This window comes from Carica papaya, chromosome 9, assembly GCF_054855325.1.
Source record: "Carica papaya isolate Zhongbai chromosome 9, ASM5485532v1, whole genome shotgun sequence".
NCBI classification, from domain to species: domain Eukaryota; kingdom Viridiplantae; phylum Streptophyta; class Magnoliopsida; order Brassicales; family Caricaceae; genus Carica; species Carica papaya.
The window spans coordinates 28,912,080-28,938,346 of record NC_142317.1 but is presented as its reverse complement, the minus strand read 5'-3'; the positions used below and the strand labels follow the sequence as shown (position 1 = coordinate 28,938,346).

The window sequence follows — 26,267 nt, the reverse complement described above, 5'->3', positions numbered from 1 at the left end:
TCAACAAGGATCCTAGCAATTAAGGCTGTGGTCAAAGAATTCAAGTCCAATAAAGGAGCCAACAGCAGATATTGTGCCAACTATGCAGTAACTAAGGCCACAGCGAAAAAAGAAGAGATCAAAACAGAGGAGATACTGCATCGGGGCCGCCTTTGGTGTGTACGAGTACAGACAGAGAATTACATTAGGACAGATGCATACTAAAGCAGGCTTGAGGAAACTAGGCCGCAAACTAAATTTTTTTTTTCTATTAATAGAAAAACAAAGCATAAACAGAGAAATGAAGGCCAACAAAATGCAGAAAATAGCCTACGACTTTGGTTCCATGTGAAATTTGGAGAAAAAAAATGAATTTATCATATTTAAGAAACAGCATATTCATACGTATATATAGCTGCTGCAAAGAGAAAAACCAGGAATTAATTACACCAAATCAGATCAATCAATAGAATCCCCTAACTACTATCCTATACTATTAGGAATATTATGTTCCTGATACTATGACAGAAGATATGCATTACTTTAGGTATTATCAACCAATTTCAATCCAAATAGTTTCAATCTCAACCAATTTATAGTTCATACTCAAGGTCATGCAATTAATACTTGGGTGGGCCAAAATAATTAATCATGCTAATCTTGGCAGTTATAGATGAACCTAATGCTCATAACTTTCTTCTAGACCTCTTTTTCAGGGAGAGCACTAAACATATCAATCGCGCTAACCTCGGTATGGAAGTTATCCATGAACATAATGCTCATAACTTCCCTCTAGATCTCCTTTTAAGGGAGAGCTAATATTTTTTTGTGTTTTGGTTTGACATTGCGATTATGAGTTTAAATTCAAAGTCCGAACAAGTTGATAGCATCACTTATATTACCACTCGGGAGGTCATAGGGCATAAAAAGGAACGAAAAGTTGGGCTTTATAAATAATTTTCCAACAATGATGACAGGAAAAAATGCAATATCAAGAAGATGCTAACTGATCAAGTTATTTTGAACTAGGATATCTCCAAGTATATCATTTCCAGTAGATGTCCCAACTTTCACGCAAGCCTTTTCCTCTTCTATTTCAAATACATCAGCATCAGTTCCAACAAATTCATCTTCAGAAGAAACTTCTACAAATCTGCATGAACACAAGAAAATTGATCAACTTCTAATTTCTAAACAATATGATCATTCAGCCAGAAAGAACTTGTGAATACCAGTAAATGATGATAGATAAGGGCTAAATCTAAGGTACATGGAAATATGACTGGAAGTCTGGCAGAAAAAAGAAAAAAAAAAAAGGAAGAAGAAAAATGGTGAAGCAACCATAAATGCATATCGTCTCATGATAATCCAGCAGTTCACTTAAATTGAAAAGCAAAGCTAAAATAGGTTATCTTATGTAGCATTTTAAGCATGTTTAAAAAAATATATAAATGCAAATCATCCATTGGATAATTAATACTTTCACTCTTCTCTACGAGAATGAGTGAGTCAAAGGACTCTGCATCCCATGTCCTGGACATGTTCAAAAAATATATATATAATTTATATAGAAAAATTAGACATATACCTTCTACGAAAGAGTAATTGTAGTGTGATAAAGTTATCAACCAAATTACAGTACAGTTCATAGCACGCTAAGAATAAAAACAATCATGTTTCAATTTCTTCTGAGATTCTCGAAAGGAGTGATTTTACAGAATTTGTACCATATGAAACAAATTCTGCAATAGAATCAACTCTGGTTAGGTTCAGGAAAGTTGAAAGTAAAGATCTATGGAAAAGTCTGCTGCCCTCTTAGTAGAAAGTAAAACTACAATTCCAAAAAAGAAGGCCTTATAGTATAAGTCAATAACAAATGCAAGTGATAACTCGCTTCAAGAATTTCCACCCTTTCCGACCGATAATGAATTCAGGTTTAGTACTGCTTGGAGAGAACCCTAGAGTTAGGTACTGTAGAACCTTTAAGAGCACAACTTCGCAACAAATGTCAGTTTGTGCTATGAAAAATTCTGGTACTTTTCCTTGAATTATCTTCATAGATCTACTATGATGCGGCTTTCACACCACTTAGTCTCGATATTTAGAATAAATATTGATAATTCTAACATTTTCAGAGAAATAACCTCCAGGGGGTCAAAAGTTTGTCCCCAAGACACCATCTTTCTAAATACTTTTCTGTTCGACTTACCTTGTTTCTTTTGGTGAAGGGATGAATTCCTTATCAATTTTGGATTAATCATGAGGGAGGTGAGTGTGATGGACTCCTGAGAGAGCACTAGAGGAGGCATCTGCTTGGACGAAGAGAGTGGTCCAGAGAAAGGAGTTGTAGAACTATGAAGACCAGATGGCAATGAGCAGTGGTCTATATATTTGAAACTTTCACCAATGAGTTGCCAGCTCCATTTACTTGAGAAACTTAATCTCAACTTCTGGAAAAACAAAAATTCTTAATTTCAACTATCGGAAAAACTAAAATTGAGTCAAGAAATAAGAGCTAGCTGAAAAGAACAAAAATTTGCTATTGCAAAAGGAAATTAAAAAGGATATGCAATAGAGAATAATTCCTTCATCATTGCAGCTGCATACATGTGGTTGGAAGGACTCAATGGCTTTTTGATATTTCAAGTACAATTTTTTTTTGTAAGTCAAAGCCGTTTTTTAAAAACTACATATTGTATTTTTGTATTTAAACTGGTCAAAAACATATTTTAACTTTGGTTTTTACCAATCATACTTTGAAGTTTACAGTTTGGTTAAAAAAATGCTTTTAAAATGCAAAAACCAAAACTAATATCCGGCCAAACAGGCCTTAAGATATCCTCCTCAGACAAGTAAAAGGAAAAAACAAATCAAGGAAAAGCAAACAGCCAAAGCCGCTTATGGTAATAGAAGATCGCCTCCCAGTTCCAATGAAGCTCAAAAATTGATAAATCAAAATATTTTCGACGACCCTTGGCAAGGTGACCAAGAATGTCACTCTTTCCCACAGCTCATTGAATTAGGAGTAACGCTGCTGAAATATCCTGCAGTCTCTCTCGAGTCAGATACTCCACAAACCAGCAAAAAGAGTCTCTTGCCATAGTGGCTTTGCCTTCTTCCTTATCCTTACTCCCTAAAAACACTCTCATAAAGTTCTCTACTATTGGAGGAGTCACCCAGCTTATACCAAATTGGTTAACTAATCTCATCTAACACCTTTTATGTCATCTCACAGTGAAGGAACAAGTGAGAATGAGTCTCCCCTCCCTTGTAACACATAATGCAACTGTCCAGGACAAAACTTTGTTAGGCCGACCGACTTGTAACATCTCCTTAATGTTGAGCCTTCAATGAATGGTTGTTCATACAAACACGCTGAACTTAGACGGAACTGGAGCTTTACAGATGTCCTTGGCAACAACATGATGGTTTTGGGTGACTTACAAGCATATTGACTCGTAGAATCTAATGCCTGAATTTTGGTGTTAGGCTGAGGGGTTAGGTGAATTGGTTCCAACCAAATTAGGAGGTTGAATTTATTTGGAATCTTCTTATCGGATATGTTACAATCGAAATAAAAATTCCAGGCTACTCCACCCTCTATGATGTAATTAAAGCAAAGATGGAATCATTGTGATTGGATGAAAGGTTTTACAATCATAGGAATTGGTTGGCCAAAGAACAATCACCCATGCATGTGTTCTGCCAAAACAGCACTCTAGAACCATCTACCATTTTTAGGGCGGGTGGATGGAAGAAACGAGTATATGAGATGGCTTCCCAGGGACCTCAATGAGAGATGGACCCCCTTGCTAAGACATCTATATATTCCTGCTACCCCTATAAATGTTTTTGTTAACTTGATGCTAAAATAAGAGTTCGGTTCCTGCCAGAAGCACCAAAAAGCATTTAACCAATAAAGACAGATTTTTATGAAATACTATACAAGAATAAGATCACCAAATCGACCTTCCCCAGGAAGGTCTTGATTGGTGTTTGGGTAATAGGGAACATGCTAGTTGGATTCAGATACATTTAATGAGATCAAAATCAAGAGTCATTTGGGACCTTGGAATTAATAAGGCTCTTGAGATGGTTTTACTATTGCCTTTCTTCCAAAGTTCTTGGTATATTATTAAAGGTGATTTTTAATGGAAAGATAGGTATTAGTATGAATTCTATATTTTTATCATTTTAATCCCTCAAAAGGTTGCTCTACTAAGATGTTCGATTTTTGTTCCACCAGTTTAATTATGAGCGTTTGTAAAATTATCTCTAGAGTGTGTTCAAAGGGAGAAACTAATTGCTTCAACTAGACCCCAAGAAAACAGGATAAAGGCCCAATGCATTCTAGTTGATTAAAGCAAGCACAAACTAAAGTGAAGCTAGGGATAGATAGAGCAATCACCAACGGTCCAACCACCAATGCAATAAATCCATGTCTAGTGATCCAAATTGGAAGGACTGGAGAAATTATCAAAGGGAGGAAAACAAGAAGAGTTGCATGTGACGGAGGCAAAAAGTGGCTGACAAAAGATGCACTGTTGTTAGACATGCTACCATTAATAGAAACCCAAACTCGCCTAAAATCAATAATTGTGAAACCAACGCCCTTCCCAGCATCATCAAAGGCAGAAGTTGAGAGTTATAATACCTTGCAAAGTTTACTATCATGCAAGCAAAGGGTGTCAGATCTGCATAAAACAATGCAAAGGAAAGGTTCCGGATGGATAGTGGCAAGAGAGCTAAAAGAGATGCGTGCACATAATTGTAAAGGTAAGGGGAAAATATGTACTATTTTGGAAGAGCACAGTGGTGAAAAGGACCAAGGGAAGCAGGATGAGCATGTGGACTCAATTGAAAACGGTTTCCTTTTTTTTCTTTTTGACTTTATGGAGTTAAAACATTATGAATGAATCCCCATTGGATGATCCAATAGAGAGATTGGTGGAAAATAGAGTGAATGAGAGAGATGAAGAAATGATTGAATGTATACAAGATTTACTCAATGCAAAAGCAGAGGATCATGAGCCAACCAACAATATGAACGGGCAATGCCCAAAGGATATCGAGTTGACAACAGAGGCAGGAAATGCACATAACAACATTCGACAAAGAGGACTAAAGTTTTACAAGAACATATTGGCCATCCGTTAGGGACTTCTAAAAATAACCAACACCCTCCCAATTGTTTTGATCATAATGGTATACTTTCTCTCGTCTGGGTATTTGTCCCAAATTCATCCAGTCTTCATTTCTTCTTTCTCAGGGTACTTTAACGATTCCCTTTCTTGGACATGTCTTTCTTTACAAATAATGACTGCAAGGCTGATGGTATGTGCTCTTCATGTCACCTACTTGATTCTCTTGTCTTATGCAATAAAGGAAACCATAGAACCTAGTATCTAGAACCCTAAGGCAAATCCAATCATGCTTTTTTAACTCAAAATCCTACCTCTCATAATGACATTTCTAAAAACGTTTTTGTTTGTACTAAATTTGTAAACATGCTAAATACTAGTGGTTTGCAACAAGTTTATTGACCAAATTGAGCTGTATCCCCAAGGATTTGTGTGATGTGTTTTAAAGTAGCACAAACTCAAAATCATCTATTATTTTTTTCTCATATTTGAAGAAAAAGGTTAAAGCTCTATGGTGCGGAGCATTCTTTGTTGGGTTATGGGTGATTTGACTTGAAAGAAATGCAAGAACTTTTGGTGTATACCCTTCACCATTTATGATTCTTTGGGAAGAAGTTGTCTTTCTTAGCTTCTTTTTGGTCAGCCAAACATGAATGCTTTACACATTTATCTGTGTTTGCTTTACATAGAGATTGACTAGCAAGTATCACAAGATTAATTTCATGTTAGCTGCAAAGAGAAAGAAATGGGAAGCTTCAGTATTGGCCTTATGTTAGGTTGATAAATTTCATGAAATGTGAGAGGCTTGAATAATTCTAATAAAAGGGTCATTATTAAAGATTGTATGTCCCTTAGCATCTTGCTTGTTTTGAAGATCTAGGTGATATCGTAGATATACTAATTGAGATGTAAATTTTGTACATGGGTGGTGCTCCCTTAGCATCTTACATCAATACAAGCTTCATACTTTTATTTCAAAAAAATTAAAGATTGTATGTCAAGATGGAAACTGGAGGTGGTTTGCCTTCAAGAAATGAAAGTGGAATTTTTTTTCTCTTTTTTTTTTTGGATTTTTTGACCCATAGCATTAGGAAGGCAAAGGAGGTAGGTCAGTCTTACAAACTTGATACATGGTTTGCGTCTAAAAAGTAAGTGATTTGGATTTTAGAGAAAGAGAGAGAGAAAAGCATAGAGAAACATGAACACTTTATACATTTATCAAACATTAAGAACCTGATACATGGTAGCTTCTTTTTGGTTTAACAAACATGAACACTTTATACATTTATCTTTGTTTGCTTTAGATAGAGATTGATTAGCAACTCTATCACAAGATTGATTTCTCATTAGCTGTAAAGAGAAGATAAGGGGAAACTTCAATATTGGCCTCATGTTAGGTTGATTAATTTCATGAAATGTGAGAGGCTTGAATAATTGTAATAAAATGGCGGTTATTAAAGGTTGTATGTCAAGATGAAAACTAGAGGTAGGTTGCCTTCAAGAAACAAAACTGGAATTCTTTTGGACTTTTTGACGTAGCATTAGGAAAGTAAAGGAGGTAGGTCAGTAATTACGAACCTGATACATAGTTTGCATCTGAATGGTAATTGATTCAAGTTTTAAAGAAAGAGAGAGAGAAAAGCCGAGAGAAAAATAGAGTAGTTTGAGAGAGAGAAATAGACTGACAAGAGGAGGAAGAATCCGTGAGAGAAATACAGAAGTTCTTGAGGCAGATGATGAAAATATATTCAAAATAATTCACTTCATGCTTACATCTCAGAAAATGTAGGATTATAGACAAGGAAAAGATGAATGAACAAGTCCATAAATAGCCAATCATCCCCATGGAACCAAAGAGTTGCAGAGGAAATCCCTACATTCATCGAATGAAGATGCAAGAGGAAGCAGTTGGTTGACCTAGGGTTTGAGAGAATTAAATACGCCACCTGCGATCAAGACAAGTCACCCTCAGGATTCTCTGGATGCATGCTAAGTATATTTTTTTAAACAGTAGACTTTTAAGAGTTTGGATTCCCTCCAAACGTTTCCATTTTTCTCCTTGTGTTCCCCCAACATTCTAATGTTCCTTACTCATTTTCTCCGTATTGCACCCGGATACTTACAATACCGTCCCCTTCAACACCAACCTTGTCCCCAAGGAACTGGATGGGATGTTATGTAAGTTTGATATGGATAAGGCACACAGTCATGTGAACTAGGGATTTCTAAGCGTATATGTTGAATAGAATTGGTTTTGGAAACAGATGATGCTAGCGGAAACAGTGTTGCATCTCTTCTACATTTGTCACTATAATGGTGAATAAGAGTCATCTTTTTCAAGGGCTCTAGTGGTTTAAGACAAGGTGACCTCCTAACCTCAGTTCTTTCCATCATTGTCATGCAGTTGCTGAACAAAATGATAAAGCAGGCTAGGGACCTAGAGCTTTCCAAGGATTTAAAGGTGGGTGAAGGGAAGCAGGAAGAGGAGAGGGCAATAGAGGTGACTTGTCCTTTGCAAATGACATGCTTTTATTTTGTGAACCAGACAATGAGACTCTATTCAACATCATATGTGCATTACTAAGCTTTCAAGCAGTCTTCAGACTCAATATTAACCTAACCAAATCAGAGTTAGTATAATTCGATGTGGAAACCTCAATCTAGCTAGTATCTTCGAATGTAAAGATGCCACACTTCCAATTAAATACCTAGGATTGTCATTGGTGGCAAAGTATAAAGAAGTTTTGACTTGAGAGCGTGTGGTTGCAAGGTTTGAATCTTGGTGGTAGGCTAAAAGAGAAATTTAATGCCAGATGGTGGTTTTTCTTTTTTTTTGAAATAAATTGTCTGATGGTAGTATATTAACTCTTATCAAAAACACTTTGGTGATATCCCCATTACTTTATGTCTCTGTTGACGATGTTAGTTAGTGTGGCCAAAAAACTGGAATCCATTCAGCGTAGGTTTCTCTACAATGATACCGGTGAGAAAGGAAGTACCATCTTTGGGAGGTGGTGAAACGGTTGTTTCAAAATGGTGGCTTGGGATTGAGATCTTAGTTGAAGTTAATAGTACTCTCCAAGGAAAATGGTTACAGAGGTTCTAATGGAGCAGGACAGTTTTTAGAGGACAATATTGCAGCTAAATTTGGCACAAAGGATAGGGGATCATTCCCAAGGTTGTCTACTCGGCCATGTCGGCCATATGGGGTAAGGAAGATGATTCCCTAGCAACCATTTCGGACAACAAAAACAAAAAATTTATTCTCAAAGAGAGTAAATCATTCGACATTGCCTGGGTTGGTAAGAAAATGGACAGTCTGAAAATTAGCGAAAATGATCACAGCTTTAGAATCTCGATTTCACTGGACAAAATGAAGTTCGTTGACTTATTGAGATCCTAAGTGATTTCTACTGGAACAAAGGTGGCCGAACGTGGGGAAAATGTCAGAATGAAAAACACCAATCACTGAGTTTAGCTCTCGGTTGGAACAAAAGACCACGTTTTCTGGTTATGTCAGAAACTTGGGGTAAGAGACATAGAAGAATCTTCATCACAGAGGCAATCGAAGTTGGGGGGATGGTGGCGGATTATGAAATCTATCTTTGAACTCGCGGAGTTCCCCATCGTGAACCCTTTTAAGGACTCACTGCCGAAGGGACAAACATTGACTCGCTCTGCTAATGATACTCGAAACATCTCCCCTATGCTTTCCTCTTCGGCCCGTTGTCCACATTGCCACCAAGATGTTAGAGTTGAGTCGTCCACATGGAAAATTAGAACTTTTGACGTAGTGATGCAATCGGACACAGTTGGCACATCTCAAGTGAAGAAAACGCTACCCGACCAGGAAACCAGAAACAAAAAGTTTGAATTTCAAAGGGGAAAGGGTTTCGCGGGCACTCAGTTCATCTCCCAAACCGGAAGACACACTCGGATCAGACCAGTACCCCATCAAAGCCAGTCAATCAGTTATATCCAGGGATTAAAGATGTTGGGGAGAAACCCAAAATCCCCTGGGCTGACAAAGGCAAGCGATACACCATATTAGGTCCAGCAAAGAAGCAAGGAGGCTTTTCAAAAAACCAAGGGTAAAAGTCCAAAAAATTAAATGCGTCTGGAGGCCCAAGCAGAAGCCCATGACCCGATGTAATCTGGTAAGGCTGGGTACAAATGCTGGCAACAAGATAAATTCTGAGCAGAGTGAGCCCGACAATGTGTCTTCCGAGGAGTTGAAGGAAATAACCTTAATGGTTGATGTGGAGACGTATTCTGCAACAAGTTTTATTTCTGAAACAAACTGCAACATTTCTCCTCTTTCTCCAGTGTCTGAAGAACCAGATAAATCAAGCAATCCTATAGGTGAGTGCCCTCCAACTCCTCTTCCTTTACAGATAGAGTTGGAGATAGTCTTAGTACAAGAACCAGTGTATCCCATCTCACATGACATGACTCAGGAGCCCATGGCAAAGCCTATTGATATGATTGAAAGTTGCGGTGAACAATTCTACACCTCGTGGGTTAGACGCAATATCGTACGGGTGAGCAAACTGTTGGGGGTCACTTTTGATGGTCACAAGGGACAAGCGATGGCATTATTTACTGAACTGGAAAAAATAGCACCTGGAAAAAAAGAAAGGTGATGAGGCTGTCAGTAAAGGAAAGAAAAAATTGACTGAGGGGAGAGTGCGAGAATTGAAAGGACTGCAATTTTCTATTAATTATGAAGGGAGAAGCAAAAAGGCAAGCAGCAGTGGGGAAGCGAAAGAGGAATCCAAATTATCAGAAAAATAATATCATGGAATGTTAAGGGCCTAAATGATCCAAAAAAAAGAAATATCATCAAAGGATGCATGAATCAATGGAAACCAGACTTAATTTGCATTCAAGATACCAAACTGGCCTCCATCGACAGCAAAACCGTCAAGAGCATGTGGAATCTTCTGGATGTTGACTGGCTGTTCCTTCCGGCCATCAGCACTGCTGGTGGTATTCTCATTTGCTGGAAAAAAGACCTTTTTGACTGCATTAACTATATCTGTGGTGGGTCTTCTTTATCATGTCTCTTTGTTAACAAAACCAATAATGAAAAATGATTTTTCTCTGTAATATACTGCCGAGGTAATGCCACTGACACAGAAAATTTCTGGAAGGAGTTGATTCAATTGCAGAACTACTGGGGTGATAAAGGTGTGGTTGGTGGAGATTTTAACATGGTCTTGAAGCGTGAAGAGAGATCGGGTGAATATTTTTCTACTTCCATCGCTCGGAATTTCAAAGAAAAAATAGACAGACTTGGTTTAGAGGATCTACCACTTAAGGGGGGTCGATGGACTTGGAGTAATCAAAGGAACAGCCTTCGTACTCCAGAATTGATAGATTCTTGGTCTCCATCAATATACTCTTGTCTCTTCCGGGCATTAACCAAAAGGTACTCACTCGCCCTATCTCTGACCATTTTCCAATAGGTTTATCTTCTGATGGGATTCAATGGGGACCTATACCATTTCGTCTGAATAATAAATGGCTCAAAATTGATAGATTCAAAATCATGGCCAATGATGTTTGGAATGAACCGGTGGAGGATGGTAGTAAGCTTCAGACTATCTAGGAAGTTTTCCAGACTTAAGCATGAGATTAGGAAATGGACTAAAGATGTGGGAAGAAAACAAAATTAATGAATTGATGCAGGAGATGGATGCTCTAGACAGTTTAGAGAGTAAGTCTATGCTGACTGCAGATCTCAATGAAAAAAGAAATAATTTGAGATTGGAACTACCCAACAGATTACACATGGAAGCAATTTCTTGGAAGCAAAAAGTTAGGAAAAAATAGATCAAAGAAGGGGATAAGAATATAAAGTACTTTCACAGTTTGGCTAATCACAAAAGAATGACCAATTATGTGGAGGAAATCATTGTTAATGGTAATCAGACCAGCGGCAATGTGGCTATGTGATAGGCTGCAAAAAATCATTTCAGTCAATTGTACCAAGAAAAGTTTGAAAAAAGACCCTAAATTGACAACATTCAATTCAATAAAATAGAAGAGTCTGACTGATTACTTCTTGAGGCTGAATTTTCTGAAGATGAAATTACTTACTGCCTAAAAGATTGTGACGGTGATAAAGCACCGGGACCCGACGGTTTCAATTTTAAATTTCTACAAGATTTCTGGTATGTGATAAAAGACGATATTCTAAATTTCTTCAATGATTTCCATAAGCGTGGATCCTTCGTTAGAACTATCAACTCTACTTTTCTTGTTCTTATCCTCAAAAAGGAAGGTGTCAACTGCTTTTCTGATTTTAGACCCATAAGTCTTGTGGGCTGTGTTTATAAACTTTTATCTAAGGTTTTGGCCAAAAGACTTTCTAAGGTCCTAAATTCAATCATTGGAGAAAGTCAACACGCTTTCATTCAAGGTAGGCAAATCACCGATGCCATAATGATAGCTAATGAAGTCGTCGATGAGCTGTCGAGAACTAAGAAAAGAGGAATTTTATGTAAATTGGATATAGAGAAAGTCTTTGATAATGTCTGCTGGAATTTTGTTGATTACATGCTTGACAGGTTCAGTTTCGGTAAGAAATGGAGAAAATGGATCAAGCGGTTATAATAAATGGCGGCCCGTTTACATTCCTTAAGGCATCTAAAGGCTTAAGACAAGGTAACCCCCTTTCCCCATTACTCTTCATTATAGTAATGGAAGCATTAAATGAGCTCATTGAACAAGCTAAGAACTCAAATCTCATCAAAGGAATCTCGGTGGGCAATGAAAAGAAAATGGAGATAACCCACTTATTCCTCGCTGATGATACTCTTATTTTTTGTCACCGGAAGTTAGCATGCTCCTACATTTAAGATGTATTCTTATTTGCTTCCAAGCTGTTTCGGGTTTACAAATCAACTTAAGCAAGTCTGAATTGGTTGGGATTGGGCATAACTGCAAGTTGGATGACCTATCCAGGGTTCTGGAATGCAAAACGGCAAATGTACCTATTAAATACCTTGGTATACCTCTTGGGGCGAAGCATAAGAATGGAAACTGTTGGGAACCGGTTATTGATTACTTTGAAAAACGTCTTGCTTCATGGAAGAGAAATTATCTGTCTAAAGATGGGAGATTGACCCTTATCAAGAGTACACTATCCAACCTCCCAACTTATTACCTTTCAACCCTTACTATTCTGGAAAAAGTGGCTAAAAGACTCGAAAGAATTCAATGTAATTTCCTATAGGGGGATGAGGATAGCAAAAAAAAGTTTCATCTTGTAAATTGGGACGACGTCAAAAGTCCCATCAAATCCTAGAGTCTTGGGTCTGAGGTCCCTGAAAATTCTGAATAAGGTTTTGCATGGTAAGTGGGCTTGGAGATACTAGAATGACACTAACAGTTAATGGAAAAAAGTGGTGGATTGCAAATGGAATCTGAAGGGAAGACAGGATCAGATGTTGTTGAATAGAAGTAAGTTTGGTATGAGCTTGTGGAAGGGAATCTCTAACACTAATCATTCTGTTCTTGAGTGTTCTAGATGGAAAGTGGGAAAAGGCAACAAAGTCAAGTTCTTGTCTGATTTCTGGTGTGGATATTATAATCTGCAAATCAGGTTTCCTTTTATTTTTGCCCTCGCTAAGGATAAACAGATGACAATTGAGGATGCTTTTGACAAAAATAATGGCATTGGTTGGAACATTGTGGTCAATAGGAATCTAAAAGATTGGGAAATAGTGGAATACGAGAATTTGCTGGCAGTATTGAACACCATTCAGCTCAGCAACACTGATGATAGGTTGATCTGAAAGTTGGAAAACAAAGGCTCCTTCAGCGTAAACTCATACTATAATTATCTTGTGGGATATAACATAATTGTGGTAAATTTTTTTCCTGCTAAATTGATCTGGAGGGCAAATGCTCTCACAAAAATTTCTTTCTTCGCTTGGGAAGCTTCCAAGGGACGCATTTTGACCACTGACAACCTTATGAAAAGAGGCTTTTCCCTTTCCAACATATGTTATCTATGCAAAAACAATGCTGAAACTAGTAACCACCTTTTGCTTTGGTGCCCTATCACTCACAAGCTGTGGACTATGGTATATAGTCTACTTGACATTAGTTGGGTAATGGCTGGCTCTGTTCAAGAAGAATTATTTGCTTGGGATCTAGTGTGCAGGAGAGACAAAAAATTGAGACTCATTCCGCTCACAATTTTCTGGGTTATCTGGAAAGAGAGAAACAATAGAGCCTTTGAAGGAAAGGAAGAAATATTTGGCAACATTGTGAGCAAATGGCTACACTTTTTTGGTTCCACTGTTTTGGAATATAACATTAACCATTTTGAAGATTTAGGGTCAGTTGTAGATATTCTTATTAACTTGTAAATCTTTTGCACATGGGCGCGTCCCCTTGACATCTCATATCAATATATTCTTTATACTTTTCTTTCAAAAAAAAAACAAGGATAAGAGATCTTCAAGGCGTATTCTGCTGACTACCTCTCGAACAATTTGGAAGGAAAGAAATAGAAGAGCTTTTTAGGGTTCATAGAATAATTTTGGTAGATTTAAGGACTCTTGGTTCGCAACCTAAATATTTTTATTAAGAATCATCCTCTTTTATTTGTGAGAATTTAGATGCCCTAATAGATATTTTATTATATATGTAAATATTTTATGGGTTTGCACCCCATTGGTGCTTCTGAAGATAATATATTTCTCTTTTAAGAAAAATTGTTACCTTCTTATTTTTGTTTTCTTCCTATTTTTTTCTTTTTGTAAGGATTTTAACCATTTTTTGTTTGTACATTTCTTATTTTTTCCTTAATAAAATTTCTTTTCCTAGCCCCAAAAAAAGGATGGGATTGCTAAACTGAAAAAAAGGAATTGTGAGACTGCCAAAGGTTGGAGGAAAAACACCCAATAGAAAACGAGTACATACATTAGCATCATGAGTGTCCTGTTCTTGTATTTTGAGTTTGTCCGAACTTCTTCATCTCAATCCTTTGGCTACTTTCTAGCATAAAGAACACAGCTAAACATCTTCAGACGAGAAAAGAAAGATTTAGTTTTACACAGATTCCTAACTAATTAGGAATTTAAACCAAATGTTATCCGAACAATAAATGTAAGGAACATTGGAGAAATATAAACATAACAGGTGCCCACTCAAGTAACCAAGAGACTCACAAGGCAAAAAAGGATTTAGTTTGTTCTCCGAAGAAGAGTCAAATCTGCTATTTTAATAAAATGATATATCTTTTTTCTTAAATCAAAGTAATAAAGGTTGAATTCATGTTGTTTCCAATATTTTCATTCAAGAAAAACCTACTGGAAAACCTTTAACAAGTCTCTTTTGACAAACCTCCCAACAACTTTGAAAAATGCAATTGAAAAACCATCAGGCAACCCCAAGATGCCAAACTTGCACTTCTAATTTCATTATCCTCAAAAGGCCTCCTTAACCATCTCACTTTAAACTCATCAACAAAAGGTTGGTAAATATCCTCCTCATCACAGAGTCACTTATCAGCCTCAATATTAAGAGGAGTCTATAGACATCCTACTGTCCTCAAACTCCAGCTCCTTGATAAACTCTTATCCACAAAGCCTGAAAAGGGACTGGAAAACTATTTTTTCATTTCATTGCTTCTTCCCTTACTTCTTGGTTACCTTTTTCTTATAGAAGATTACTTATTATCCTCCTCCACGTATTTTTTATCTCTCTGATAAATTTTTCTTTGTTATTAAAAAGCAAAAACAGATTGCCATGAGCTATCAAGATCAGCCGAGAAATGGAAACAAGGAGACATTGAGATAGTTGGCTTAGTACTTGAATTTTTTCTGAGCATTTCTCTTAGACTGTCGAAGTGGTGTTTCTTGAATCTTATCATTCAAATTCTTTTCATCATCTAAATCATCTTTATTAGCTTCAGGGGATTGCTGCTCTGTGTATCTGGTTGCAATTTTAGGAACCCCTTTAGACACCACGCCTGCCCCACCCTTAAAGTCATAATCCGTTGGTTGTCCCTGAAATCAACAATCAAAGGGAATTGTCTCCAAATTATGCCAAAAACAAAAAAGCATGACATAAATTTCCGACCTAAATATCAACAGAAGAAGCAACCTCACTCAGTTCCTTTGGGAAGTCCAATTGGGCTTCTTCCGGGTTCTCATCTTTTTTTCCGATCCACCAGACATCAGAAAATACGACCTGGACAAATCAAAATTCTTGATGGTCAAGAATCCAACAGCTTTCCAGAAAGATCACTTATAAAAAAAGTTATGGGCCCATTTGCAATGGTTATATCTTAGAGCTTCTAACTTTTTGAAAACTAGCTCAAATGATTTTTGGTGGGAAAAAGAGTTGTTACCAAGCTAAAGAGCTGGTAGATAACTACGAAAAAGGCTAAAGAAAGTTTACTAATTTTTTATTTAAAAAACTTTTTCAAACATATTTCTTTGTCATTCCATTAGGAGTTAAAGAATGAACCGCAACAATTGTGGTGAACCAACCACTGGATATACATTAACTACATATGTAGATTTGTATGTGAAAAGCATATAAGTGATACTAAGGCTCCCTTTGCTTTATGTTTCTATTTTTCATTTTCAAAATTGTGTTTATGAATTTCTTTATTCGAAAACATGTAAGAGGTACATTATTGCAGAATAATTCAAAGCACAGACAAATTAGTTTTCTTAAAAACACTAAAAGCTCTAACCTAATCACTATTTTTACTATATTCTCTTTATTGTTAACTAAATTATATAGTTTTAGGAATGAAATACACAAATTTAGGAAATGAAATCTAGAAAATATTTCATAAAGAGAGTCAAAAACTATTTATCTCATGAATAGAAGTATCAAGTTTCTTATGGATAATGAAGATTCTTCTGAGGATGATACTCTGGTGTTTTATCAACTGAGTGAGAATCCTCTTCTTCACTTAAGATGTATGCTTCTATATTTTCTGCAAAATTTGAAAAGAGACTTACAGGTGGAAGAGAAGTTTGCTTTCAGAGAGGGGAAGACTAACTCTAATAAAGAGTACTCTGTCCAAGCTGCCTGTTCACAACATGCCACTTACTTTGATGCCAGTAACTGTTGCAAAGACATTAGAAACCCTACAGTGCAGATTTGTGTGGAGAGACTCAAAAGAGAAGAAGAGATATCACCTGGTGGCATGGAAGGAAATAAAGAGACCTTTAAGTGAGAGGGGACTGGGGTTGAGATCTATGATTGTGATGAATAAGGCGCTTCAAAGGAAGTGGATGTGATGATTATGAAGGAAAGAATGCCCTGTGGAGGAGGATCATTGAGACAAGGTATGGCACATCAGGTTGAGGGTGATTTGCCAAAGTGATGACAAGGCCGCATGGGGGGTTGGATGCGGCGTAGTTTGTGCATCGAAGAGACAGGTTTCAGGAGCGTATCAGTGGAAAATTGGTGATGGTGTCAAAATTAATATGGTCGGATTGTTGGATTTAGGGTGGTGTGTTGAGGAATAGGTTTCTGCAGATATATGTTATCGCTAGACATAAAAATATTTCTATTAAAGTGGTCAATGTTGATACTGAGGGTCCGAAGGAGTGGCACGTGGAGGTAGTGAAAAACCTCAACGATTGGGAAATAAATGAATGTAAAACCTTACCGTCCATGCTTGAGTCGACTATTTGCAACGAAGGATATGATCAACTGGTTTGGAAATTTAGTGAACTGGGCATTTCACAACGATGTCTTATTAAAGGCACTTGAATAAGAAAGAGACCGCAGAGAGTAGTTTCCTATATGGACATATTTGGAAGATAAAAGCCCCCCAAGGTCGCTTTTTTCGCTCGGGAAGCAGTAAAGAAGAGCATTTTGACTATTGATAAGCTAAAAAGGAGGGGTAAGATATTCGTTAACTGGTGTTGCTTATGCAAGAGGGCAGAAGAGACATTTAATCATTTATTACTTTGGTGTCATGTGGTGCATAGTTTGTGGACAATTGCCTATGGGGCTGATAAGAATTAATTGGGTTGTGCCTTGTACTGTGATGCAAGAACTCCCGGCATGGAAAGGCTTAGCCAATAGAAAGGAGTGTCGGAGGCTGTTCCATTGGCAACTTTTTTGGTTATCGAGAACGGAAGAAATAAAAAAGTTTTTGAAAGATTGAAAGAAGGAATATATAGATTGAGAGAGCGGTGGTTCCAAACACTCAGCATTTTGATTATGGGAAAACAATTAAATCACATGGAAGAAGTAGGAGAATTAATTGATATTGCATAAATAATTTTATAAATTGGTTGGTACCCCCTTGGCGCATATACTTAATAAAATTTTTTTACTTTTTATTTCAAAAAAATTGTTTGGATCTTAATTTGACCCCAATTCTTGATGAGAATTGAGGTGAATCAGATAATTAATTAATTGGCAAGAAAAATATTTAATTAAGTTAACTACATCAATTTAACTAAATGTGGGCTATATATAAGAGCAATTAATTAATTAAATGCCTTAATCAAATTAATTGGGCTTAAAGCTTAATGGACCATGTAATTAATTGTTGGTTAATTATTGGACTAAGGAATTATTCTAAATATTCTAAATGAGTTTAGGTTATATGATTAGGTACAAACCTCATTAAAGAAGGTACTAATTGAATATATCCCGGTGAGATTTTAATTCAAATCAGCTTGCGTCACTGCAAATAAACCTTTAGCCTATGAGAACTAAATTAGCCCATCAAGGAAGCTACATGTGGAAAGGTAAAGGATCAAAATGCCCTCTTGGGTGTTTGGGATGATTAGGCTAAAGGGAGTTGGTTGGTTTTTGGATAAAACCTAATCCTATTCCTAATCTAAGAATTAGTAACTTTATCTTTTACCTTATCATATTTTTTTTTTAAATAAAAAATGTGAGAAGTATATTAACAAGGTCATGTACAAAAAATTTACAAGTGTGTTAGAGTGTCAATGACAGTCCCGAAATCCATATCTCTAATAATATCATAATCTAGCAAAATAACACCAAAATAGTGGAGTCATCTGTCCCTTAACCTATACAGGTCAGTTTCTTTACCCTTAAATGCTCTACAATTTCTTTCCTTCCAAAGTATCCAAAATATAGTTAAAGGAATCATCTTTACCGTATTTCTTTTCCTGTCAAGTCCTTCCAAGCCCACACCTCATCAATAACAGATCCCGCAATCAACTAATTGAAGTCATAAATCATGGTCAATAGCTCGTAGGCCACAGAACACCACAGCAGCAAATGTTCACAAGTTTTCTCAGCATTCATGCATAAAAAATATCTGTTGACAAACACCTGTCCTCTAGATTTCAGCTTATCGATAGTAAGTATACATTCTCCGCAAGCTTCCCAGCCAAAGAAGGCGATTCTAAGGGGTACCCCCGTTTCCAAATCTGTAGGGTAGGAAAACTATGGCTTCTACCAAACTCTTCCCTCATAATATGTTTATAAAAGAATCTGACTGGAAAAACACCATCCTTTTCCAATTTTCATTTTACTTGATCGCTAGCAGAGCTAACCTCTTGGGCAGCCAAGATTTGGAGAAGATCGAGATAGTCGCCTACCTCCCAATCAGTTAAGTTTCTAGTGACATTGATCATCCACTCAATATTGCCATTAACTTCTCTGTAGACCTCTTCAATTACCATTCATCATACCAAAATTTAATCATGTCTCCTCTTCCAAGATCCCAGCAAATACAGTCCCTGAATCGGGGCCACTGGAACAGAACATTCTTCTAAAGCCCCAGACCGTGAGGTTTTCTGTCCCCTCTCCCAGCAGTACAAGCCTCAATGTTACCCCACCACATCTGAACAATCCTTCTCCAGAGATAACTATCATCTTTGAGAAATTTCCACAGTCATTTTGCTTGGAGAGCCTTGTTCATATCCACCAAAGACCCGATGCCTAATCCCCCCTGATTAAACAGCTTTTTAACATCGTCCCACTTGATCAAGTGGTATTTTCTATGCCCATCTTTGTCACCTCAAAGAAACCGACACTGGACTTCCAGTCTCTTTGCAATACATACGGGAATCGTTAAGGTGGAGAGGAAATAAACGAGAAGGTTAGCAAAAGTGCCCTTGATTAAAGTTAGCCTCCCTCCTTAGAAAATTTCTCTTCCACCTCGCTAGCCTTCTTTCAAACAAGTTAACCACTGGTTCCCAAGATTTCGCATCTTTGAATTTAGCCCCCAAAGGGGACCCCAAGGTATTTAATAGGTAAACAGACAGCCTTGCAGCCCAGACCCTCGTAAACCTTTTTCCAACCCCATCACCACCGATCCTCACCATTTCAAATTTATTCATATTAATATTAATGCCTAAGACAGCTTGAAACCAAAGAAGACATCATAAGTACAGTAAGACTTTGACCTTCAGAGGACAAAAGATCAGTGTGTTATCAGCAAAAAAAAGTGCAATACCTCTATAAAGTGCTCCCCACTGCCTACTGCAACCCCCTCAATAAACTGTAGCTCCTTTGCCCTCATCATCAAGCCATTTAAAGCCTCCATAGCAATGACGAACAGGAGAGGGGAGAGAGGATCCCCTTGGCAAAGGCCCCTAGATGCGGTGGAAAAAGAAGAAGGGCCATCGTTTATGATAACAGCAAAAGAAGTAGAAGACATATATGTATTCATCCAACCTCTCCATTTTTGCCCAAAACCCATTCTACCCATCATGTAGTCAACAGAATTTCAGCTTACATAATCGTAAGCCTTCTCCACATCTAACTTGCAAATTAAGCCCTCCTTCTTACATGCCACCAAGTCATCCACAACCTCATTGGCCGACATAATAGCATCTAAAATCTGTCTGCCTTCAACAAAAGCATGCTGGCATTCCCCAATAACCTCACCAAGCACCTGGGATAATCTTCTCACCAAGACTTTAGCTATAAGTTTGTAAATACAGCCAACCAAACTTATAGACCTAAAATCTTTAATGTCTTTGACTCCATGGTTTTCGGCAATAGGAACAAGGAAGGTGGAGTTAATTGATTTTACAAATTTCCCCAAAGAATGGAATTCATTAAAGAGCTCCATCACATCATCCTTGAGAACATACCAAAACTCTTGAAGAAATTTCATAATTAAACTCATCCGGCCCCAGAACTTTGTTCCAGCTGCACAACCTCAGGCACAAATGAATTTCCTCCTCGGAAAACCCCTCTTCCAGAAGCATACAGCTCTTATTAGTTAGCCTACTGATTTGCATCCCATCAAGCTTGGGTCCGTTCTCAAAGTCATCCTTGTATAGATGTTAAAAGTACCCTTTAGCAGCTTCCCTCATGTCACTGTTGCTTCTCACCCTATTGTCACCAATCCATATTTCATCAATATAATTACCCTTTTGTCATCAAGCTCACTCCTCAGGGACATAATAGGGTCGAGAGCCTCGACAATTTGACCCTTTGGGAATGAACTATAGGTTTCTTCACTCCCCAACTCCTAACCGCAAGCAATCTTTGCTGAATTCTCCGATTTTTTCTCAGCATCTACTTCCTCTTCTACCTCTTCGTCTTCGTTAGAGCCCTCACTAGGGTTCAAAACAGTGTTCGGATATTTCAACCCCAAAGCCTCTCCTCTGGTCGAGATGCTACCAACAGGTTCCCACTCCCTCTTATATTCAGGGCTTTTGGGCTCAAGGATTGCCGCCACCAAGGCTTGGTCCATGATCCATTTTCCTTTTTCTGCTCTAGAAAATCAATTTTCCCCGTTTGGCCCAAAGGATTTCTGGACCGGGCCCAAATGGTTCTCACTTGCCCTTTTCCTTGACCCAAAGCGACTTGGGCCTGGGGCGTAACTGGAAAAGTTTCTTGGCCCAGCTGGTTTAGATCCAACCCAACCCAACTTCTTCAATGGGAGCTTCTGCGCTACCCGATTCCTCTGCCCTCCTCCCCCCACCCCCATTTTGGAGCGCTACCACATACGACTACTAATTCCCTACTTCTGTAGAAAAATGAATTGGTACCTCACAGTGAGAGCATTTGATTGATACTTTGCAGGGTTTTTGTGGCCATTCATTCCAACATCATCTTGTCTTCTTACCAGCTTTTGTATTCATCTCCGGGTTGATAACCGACTAGTTTGTCAGCTCAAAGGCCACTTTCATGAACATCCACCACCCCTTCCTCTGGTCTCCTGCCGGAATGAATATTCTTTTTACCTTTTTTCCCCATACCACTGACTGCACAAGATACAATCCCCTTTTGTTGCTGCCAAACGAAAACCAGAGTTCGTAGTTCCACCCCAGAAAATATTTTGTGAATCTTACGCTTTTTCTCCTCCACCAGAAATCCTCAAAGGCATCCAGGAATCATTTGAACTCTGACTTGTCTAGGAAGATGGACTTTCAAAATCCTCAACCGTTTTCGCAGATCCTTAATCCCTCTAATCTCCATCCATCGCAAATCAGGTTGAATGACTTGTTCTCTATAGCCAAGAACTTTCAGTCACTATGAAGCATTGGACCCCCTTCCGGTGTGGTCGGCCTTGATGGCCAGCCAAAGGCCGACTGGGAAGGGATCTAGCACTCTCCTTATTTCTCTTATCATACTATGGAACTAGAAAAGTGTCATCATAGTCTGAATCTAAACCTACACATGATATAAGATTAATCATTTTTTTTTGAGATAATGATATAAGATTAATCATTGAAACTAAATACATTTATAAGACCATATTTGGCCATGGAACTTTGCAAGAAATGAAAATTTTGGGTTTGACATGGAACTACCATGTTTTGTCCAAACTTGCTAAGAGTTTCCAAGTAGAACTAACTTTTCTACCTTTACTTGAAAATTGTTCTTCCTTGGGTGCTTATAAATATAGCCCTTAGCTCCTCATGGCTTGGACAATTTGAAATATATAGAGCACTTACACAAATTGTACCAGAAAATTATGAGAGATTTTTCTGGGAAAATTACGAGTTTTCCTCTAGGCTTCTATGGGACATCACATACTTTTATCCCAAAGCTAAAAAAATAAAAACAAAACTTATGTATTTTTCCTTTTCCTTCTCTGTTTTTGTTCTTTTAAGATGATACCTTATCATCTGAAATTGTACCTTTTGTGTAATGTGTGTGATCTATGCATACAAGGCATCAACCATTAGGAAGGAGAATGAAGAAAGAATTTTTTTCAAGAAAATCCCAACCCCTGACAACCTAGTACATCTTAGGGTTTTGACTATAAGCTTTTTCTCATGGTAGATTCAACTTTGGGTAAGGTTTTTGTCCGCCAAGGCTCAACAATAATTTGTAACTTCAAGTTTACAGTTAGGATTTAGAACGTGGAAAACCCTAAAAGGACCATTCAGAAGGTATGTAACATAAATCTAAAGCAGTTTAGGTTTTATGTTATAAACAGCACAATTGTGTTAATGTCAAAAAGTATGATCACTTAGTAATCACATGCTAGATTTTATTGATACTAAAACCAAATCTATATTTGATTTAATCATAATGAAAATATTTGAATTCTCTTACCATCACCCTTACATGCCCTCTTACTTCTCACACCCACTCTATCACTTTTCTTTGATTGACTAGAGGTGTTGATAAAAAAATGGAGAGAGTTACGAGATCTCTCTGTCAATTGAGCTCAAGTGAATTGGTTAGAGACTATTTAGTTAATGAAGGGAAGTGTTTCTTGCCCAAAAAATGATCAGAATCTTCGTATTGGCTCTTTTCTGTAAAAGTGTCTTTTTGGGCTTATGATAATGGCAACTTTGTTTGGAGCCTAATTCTTTATGGCACTGGGTTATTAAGAGTAACTTTGGTCAAAATGGATGAGACTCCAAATTCAATGTTTCCAAGCACATACAAGAGCCCCTATAAGACTATTTCTAATATCTATGTGTATTTTTACCCTTGCTCATATTGCAGGTGGGGGATGGCTCTCAATTTCTTTCTTGGGAAAAGATTTTGATTGAATATCCCTCCAGTTTCTCCTTTTCCTCGACTCCATAACTTGTCCCATATTCACCATTATTCCATTTCCTCTTTTTGGACCATATGGACAAATTCCTTTCTTGGAGTGTTTTTCTTGAAAAATATCGCCAATCAAGAAGCTGATGACATGTTTTTTTCTTCAGCCTTCTCCAAATAACCTTAGCTGTGAAATTTTGTCTCTGCAATCTTTCGGGTTTTCTTTCTTTTGTCTATCTTGGCTTTCTGATTCATAATGTAATGATGTATTCAATTAGAGTTTCTGGCAGCTTCTTCCTACTTCTAAGGTAAAACTTTTCCTTCAAACCACAATTTTAGATAGGCTTTTACTAATTATATGCTTCAAGCTTGCAGACTGAATCGGGTCTTGTCACCAGAGATTTATGCAATGTGCCCTAGAGGTGTGAAGCCTCATTATCATCTTTGCATTGAAAAGTGGCTTGGAGAATTTGGCATGAACATGTGATACTCTTTTTGTGTTTCTTGAGTTTCTCCTTGTAAATTGATGGATTTATTTCTCCGATTCTGCAGGGTGTAAGTTTTAAGAAGGTGATCAAAACCATACGTAACGAGGGTTTTTTGGTAGGATGTGGACGATTTGGCTGGTGAGAAATGCTAGAATTTTTAGGGATCATCTCCCCCACTTCTTGCTTCTTTGGGACAAGATTTCTTTCTTTGCGTCTTTTTAGGCAAAGGCCCATGGTATTTTATAGAGATTGGCTAGCTATTCTTTCGCAAGATTAGTTGGCCTTTCTCGTTTTCCTTTTTCTTTCCTTTTTTTCCTAAACCCGTACCTAATCTACCTCCTTTTGTAATCTCTTCTTTCTTATTAATACAATTTTTTTCAACCAAAGACAATATATTTCTTAGTGGTGCCATTTCTTTTTCTATAAAAAAAATTAACGGGAAAATAAACCACATAAACCTAAAAACTAGCACTGCACAAGTAAGCCACTTACAATTTAAGAGAATAAGACAGTGGAAAAGGGAAGGAAAAGCCAAACATAAAAACTATCACTACCAAGTAAGCAGCTAATAATTGATGAGAATGAGAAAAAGAAAGAAAGGGAAGGAAAAACAAACCATGTTATCAAAGCAATCCTCACACATAACATTTTTTCCTCCTCTAGAGAACTGCAGGGTCAGGTATCTGTTCTTCGGATACACAATTGTTCCAAACAACTTCATTCGACCCTAAAAGAAAGAAGAAATTTCATTTTTAAACAAAATGATTGGGGTGCAACATCTAGTTACTGCAGAAAATACAATATTAGAAATTATGTACCACTCAAATAGTTCTTCATGTCTTCAAAGTCCCAAAAAAATGAGTAGCAATAAGACCTGAAGTCCGTGTTTTTATTTTTTTCGTTAACCCTTATGGAAGCAGAAACAACGCCCTCATACAAAACCTACCTCTCAAACCACATAGGAGACTTGGTTTTCTCATGTTTGTATGTAACAAAAAAAGGAATGCGTAACGGGCTGAAGCTTTTCTTAATCTCCTATTCTATTCTACTTATGAAAATATTATTAATGAATGCTTCCTTCTCGCTCTTCGACCGACGATAAAATTAAAACCCTACTGTATTTACTTAACACAGAGTAGCTAACCCTTTTTGTTTCATTAGATGTTTGAGAATCATAATTTCATTGCTCCTCTTCACTAATTCAAACTCAAAAACAGAAATCCCCAAGTTATGTTCACCCGACTCATAAAAATTATCAAAATACCAACAAAGTGCAATTAATCAAGAAAGCTTGCCTTCTCCCAGAAGACAAACAAATCTACAGGAGCATTTCAGAAAAAGAAATGAGAGAAAAAAAAATGGGAGAAAGACAACCTGAGGGAAATCGATGTAGAGGACGGGGTTCTTGGTACCCAAATTGTTGAGTTCCCCGATCGTACCGCCAGATATGGGAGCGAGAAGGCCAGGGAAAGAGAAGAGAAAACGATTCTTGCGCTGTGATTTCTTGAGAATGTCTTTGCCATGGTGTTTGATTACCTGGTTCGATGGACTTAAAAGCGTAAAGAACTTTGCTGGAGCATCTGAGAGAATGCTGTTATTTAAGGCAAGCTTCTTCAGTCTCCCCCGCTCCATGGACTCAGCATTTTCTTCGCCTTTCTTTGAAGACGACGAACCACCTCGCGCCATTCAATAGGAAAAGCGGGAAGATGGCAGTGTTTGGAGAGGGGAAGGGGGTGGAAAATTGAAATCAATTTCGATATATTATGATTTTAAACGAGAAGAATAATTAATTTTGAGCTACCTTTCCAAATTAATACAGAAAACATTTTATTTTTTTAGTACTAAATTTTATTTATGTTTTAAGGTGTTTAAATTTTTTTTAATGAATATTAAATGATAAGCAAGAAAAAATAAATCAGACTGCAAAAGGTGTTTGTACATACATTTTTTAAGCTTATTCCATGTAACACCAAACATTTCATTATTTTTATTTTTATTAATTATTATTATTTTTTATATAAATATAATTATTATTTATATAATTTTAATTTAATTCATTTAATTTTAATTTGATTTAATAAAAATAATAATAAAAATGGTAAAAATTAGTTAGAGATTTAATGAAAAATAATTTTGAGAAAAATATGTGAAAATTTAGGTTTTAAGAATATTTTTTGAAAAAAACATCAGAAACCGGAGGTCAAAACGTAATTTAAAAAAGTTACGCCACGTTAGCTGCCCGGTCAGCAACCCCGACCAATCAGGACGTGTCAGATGGCAGAGGCGTTGACGCGGGAGGCCACGCGAGGGGAGCCACGTGAGCGATCCGCGTGCGCGCGATTGAACGGCTGAGATCCGTTCCCGCACGCACGAACGGTCCAGATTGCATCGCGCACGGACAGTCTAGATTGAATCGCGATGAACGGTACAGATTCACTCCCTATTAATCGCGATCGAACGGTCCAGATTAAAATCGATGGACGGCCCAGATCAAAAGCAGATGGGTATAAATAACCCAATTCGTACACAAACTCTAACCTTAGCAGCCAGAGCCCCTCGCTGAAGAAGACAGCCCAGCCGTCGGGGAGCCAACCGCCGTCACCCGCCGCCGTACCGGAGCAGTTTCCGACATCCAAACGAGGTAAAAATTTCTCTTCTTGCACTAATTTCAATTTTAAACCCACCCATAGCTAAATCAAAGTGAAACAACCGGCCGATT

General features: G+C 37.5%; 1 protein-coding gene across 8 annotated transcripts in view; it reads right to left on the bottom strand.

The window, feature by feature from the left end:
* The window catches only part of RHL1 (root hair initiation protein root hairless 1 (RHL1)), a 44,841-nt gene extending 19,536 nt beyond the window's left edge, over nt 1–25,305 (bottom strand). For 5 of the 8 annotated variants that reach the window (XR_015816429.1, XR_015816430.1, XM_088211662.1 and 2 more), the window contains exons 1-5: nt 24,923–25,304; nt 24,165–24,275; nt 15,243–15,329; nt 14,949–15,145; nt 1,014–1,132 (exon numbers count right to left, since the gene is read on the bottom strand). Coding sequence is in view for 6 of the 8 variants with exons in the window: in XM_088211662.1 (XP_088067788.1) it covers nt 1,014–1,132; nt 14,949–15,145; nt 15,243–15,329; nt 24,165–24,275; nt 24,923–25,234 (826 nt within the window). In the remaining 2 variants the exon portion in view is untranslated. Of the gene's footprint in view, nt 1–1,013; nt 1,133–14,948; nt 15,146–15,242; nt 15,330–24,164; nt 24,276–24,922 lie in introns of all 8 variants that reach the window. The other 3 variants (XM_088211661.1, XM_088211665.1, XM_088211660.1) reach the window with 2 other exon arrangements.
* Nucleotides 25,306–26,267: the final 962 nt, after the last annotated feature.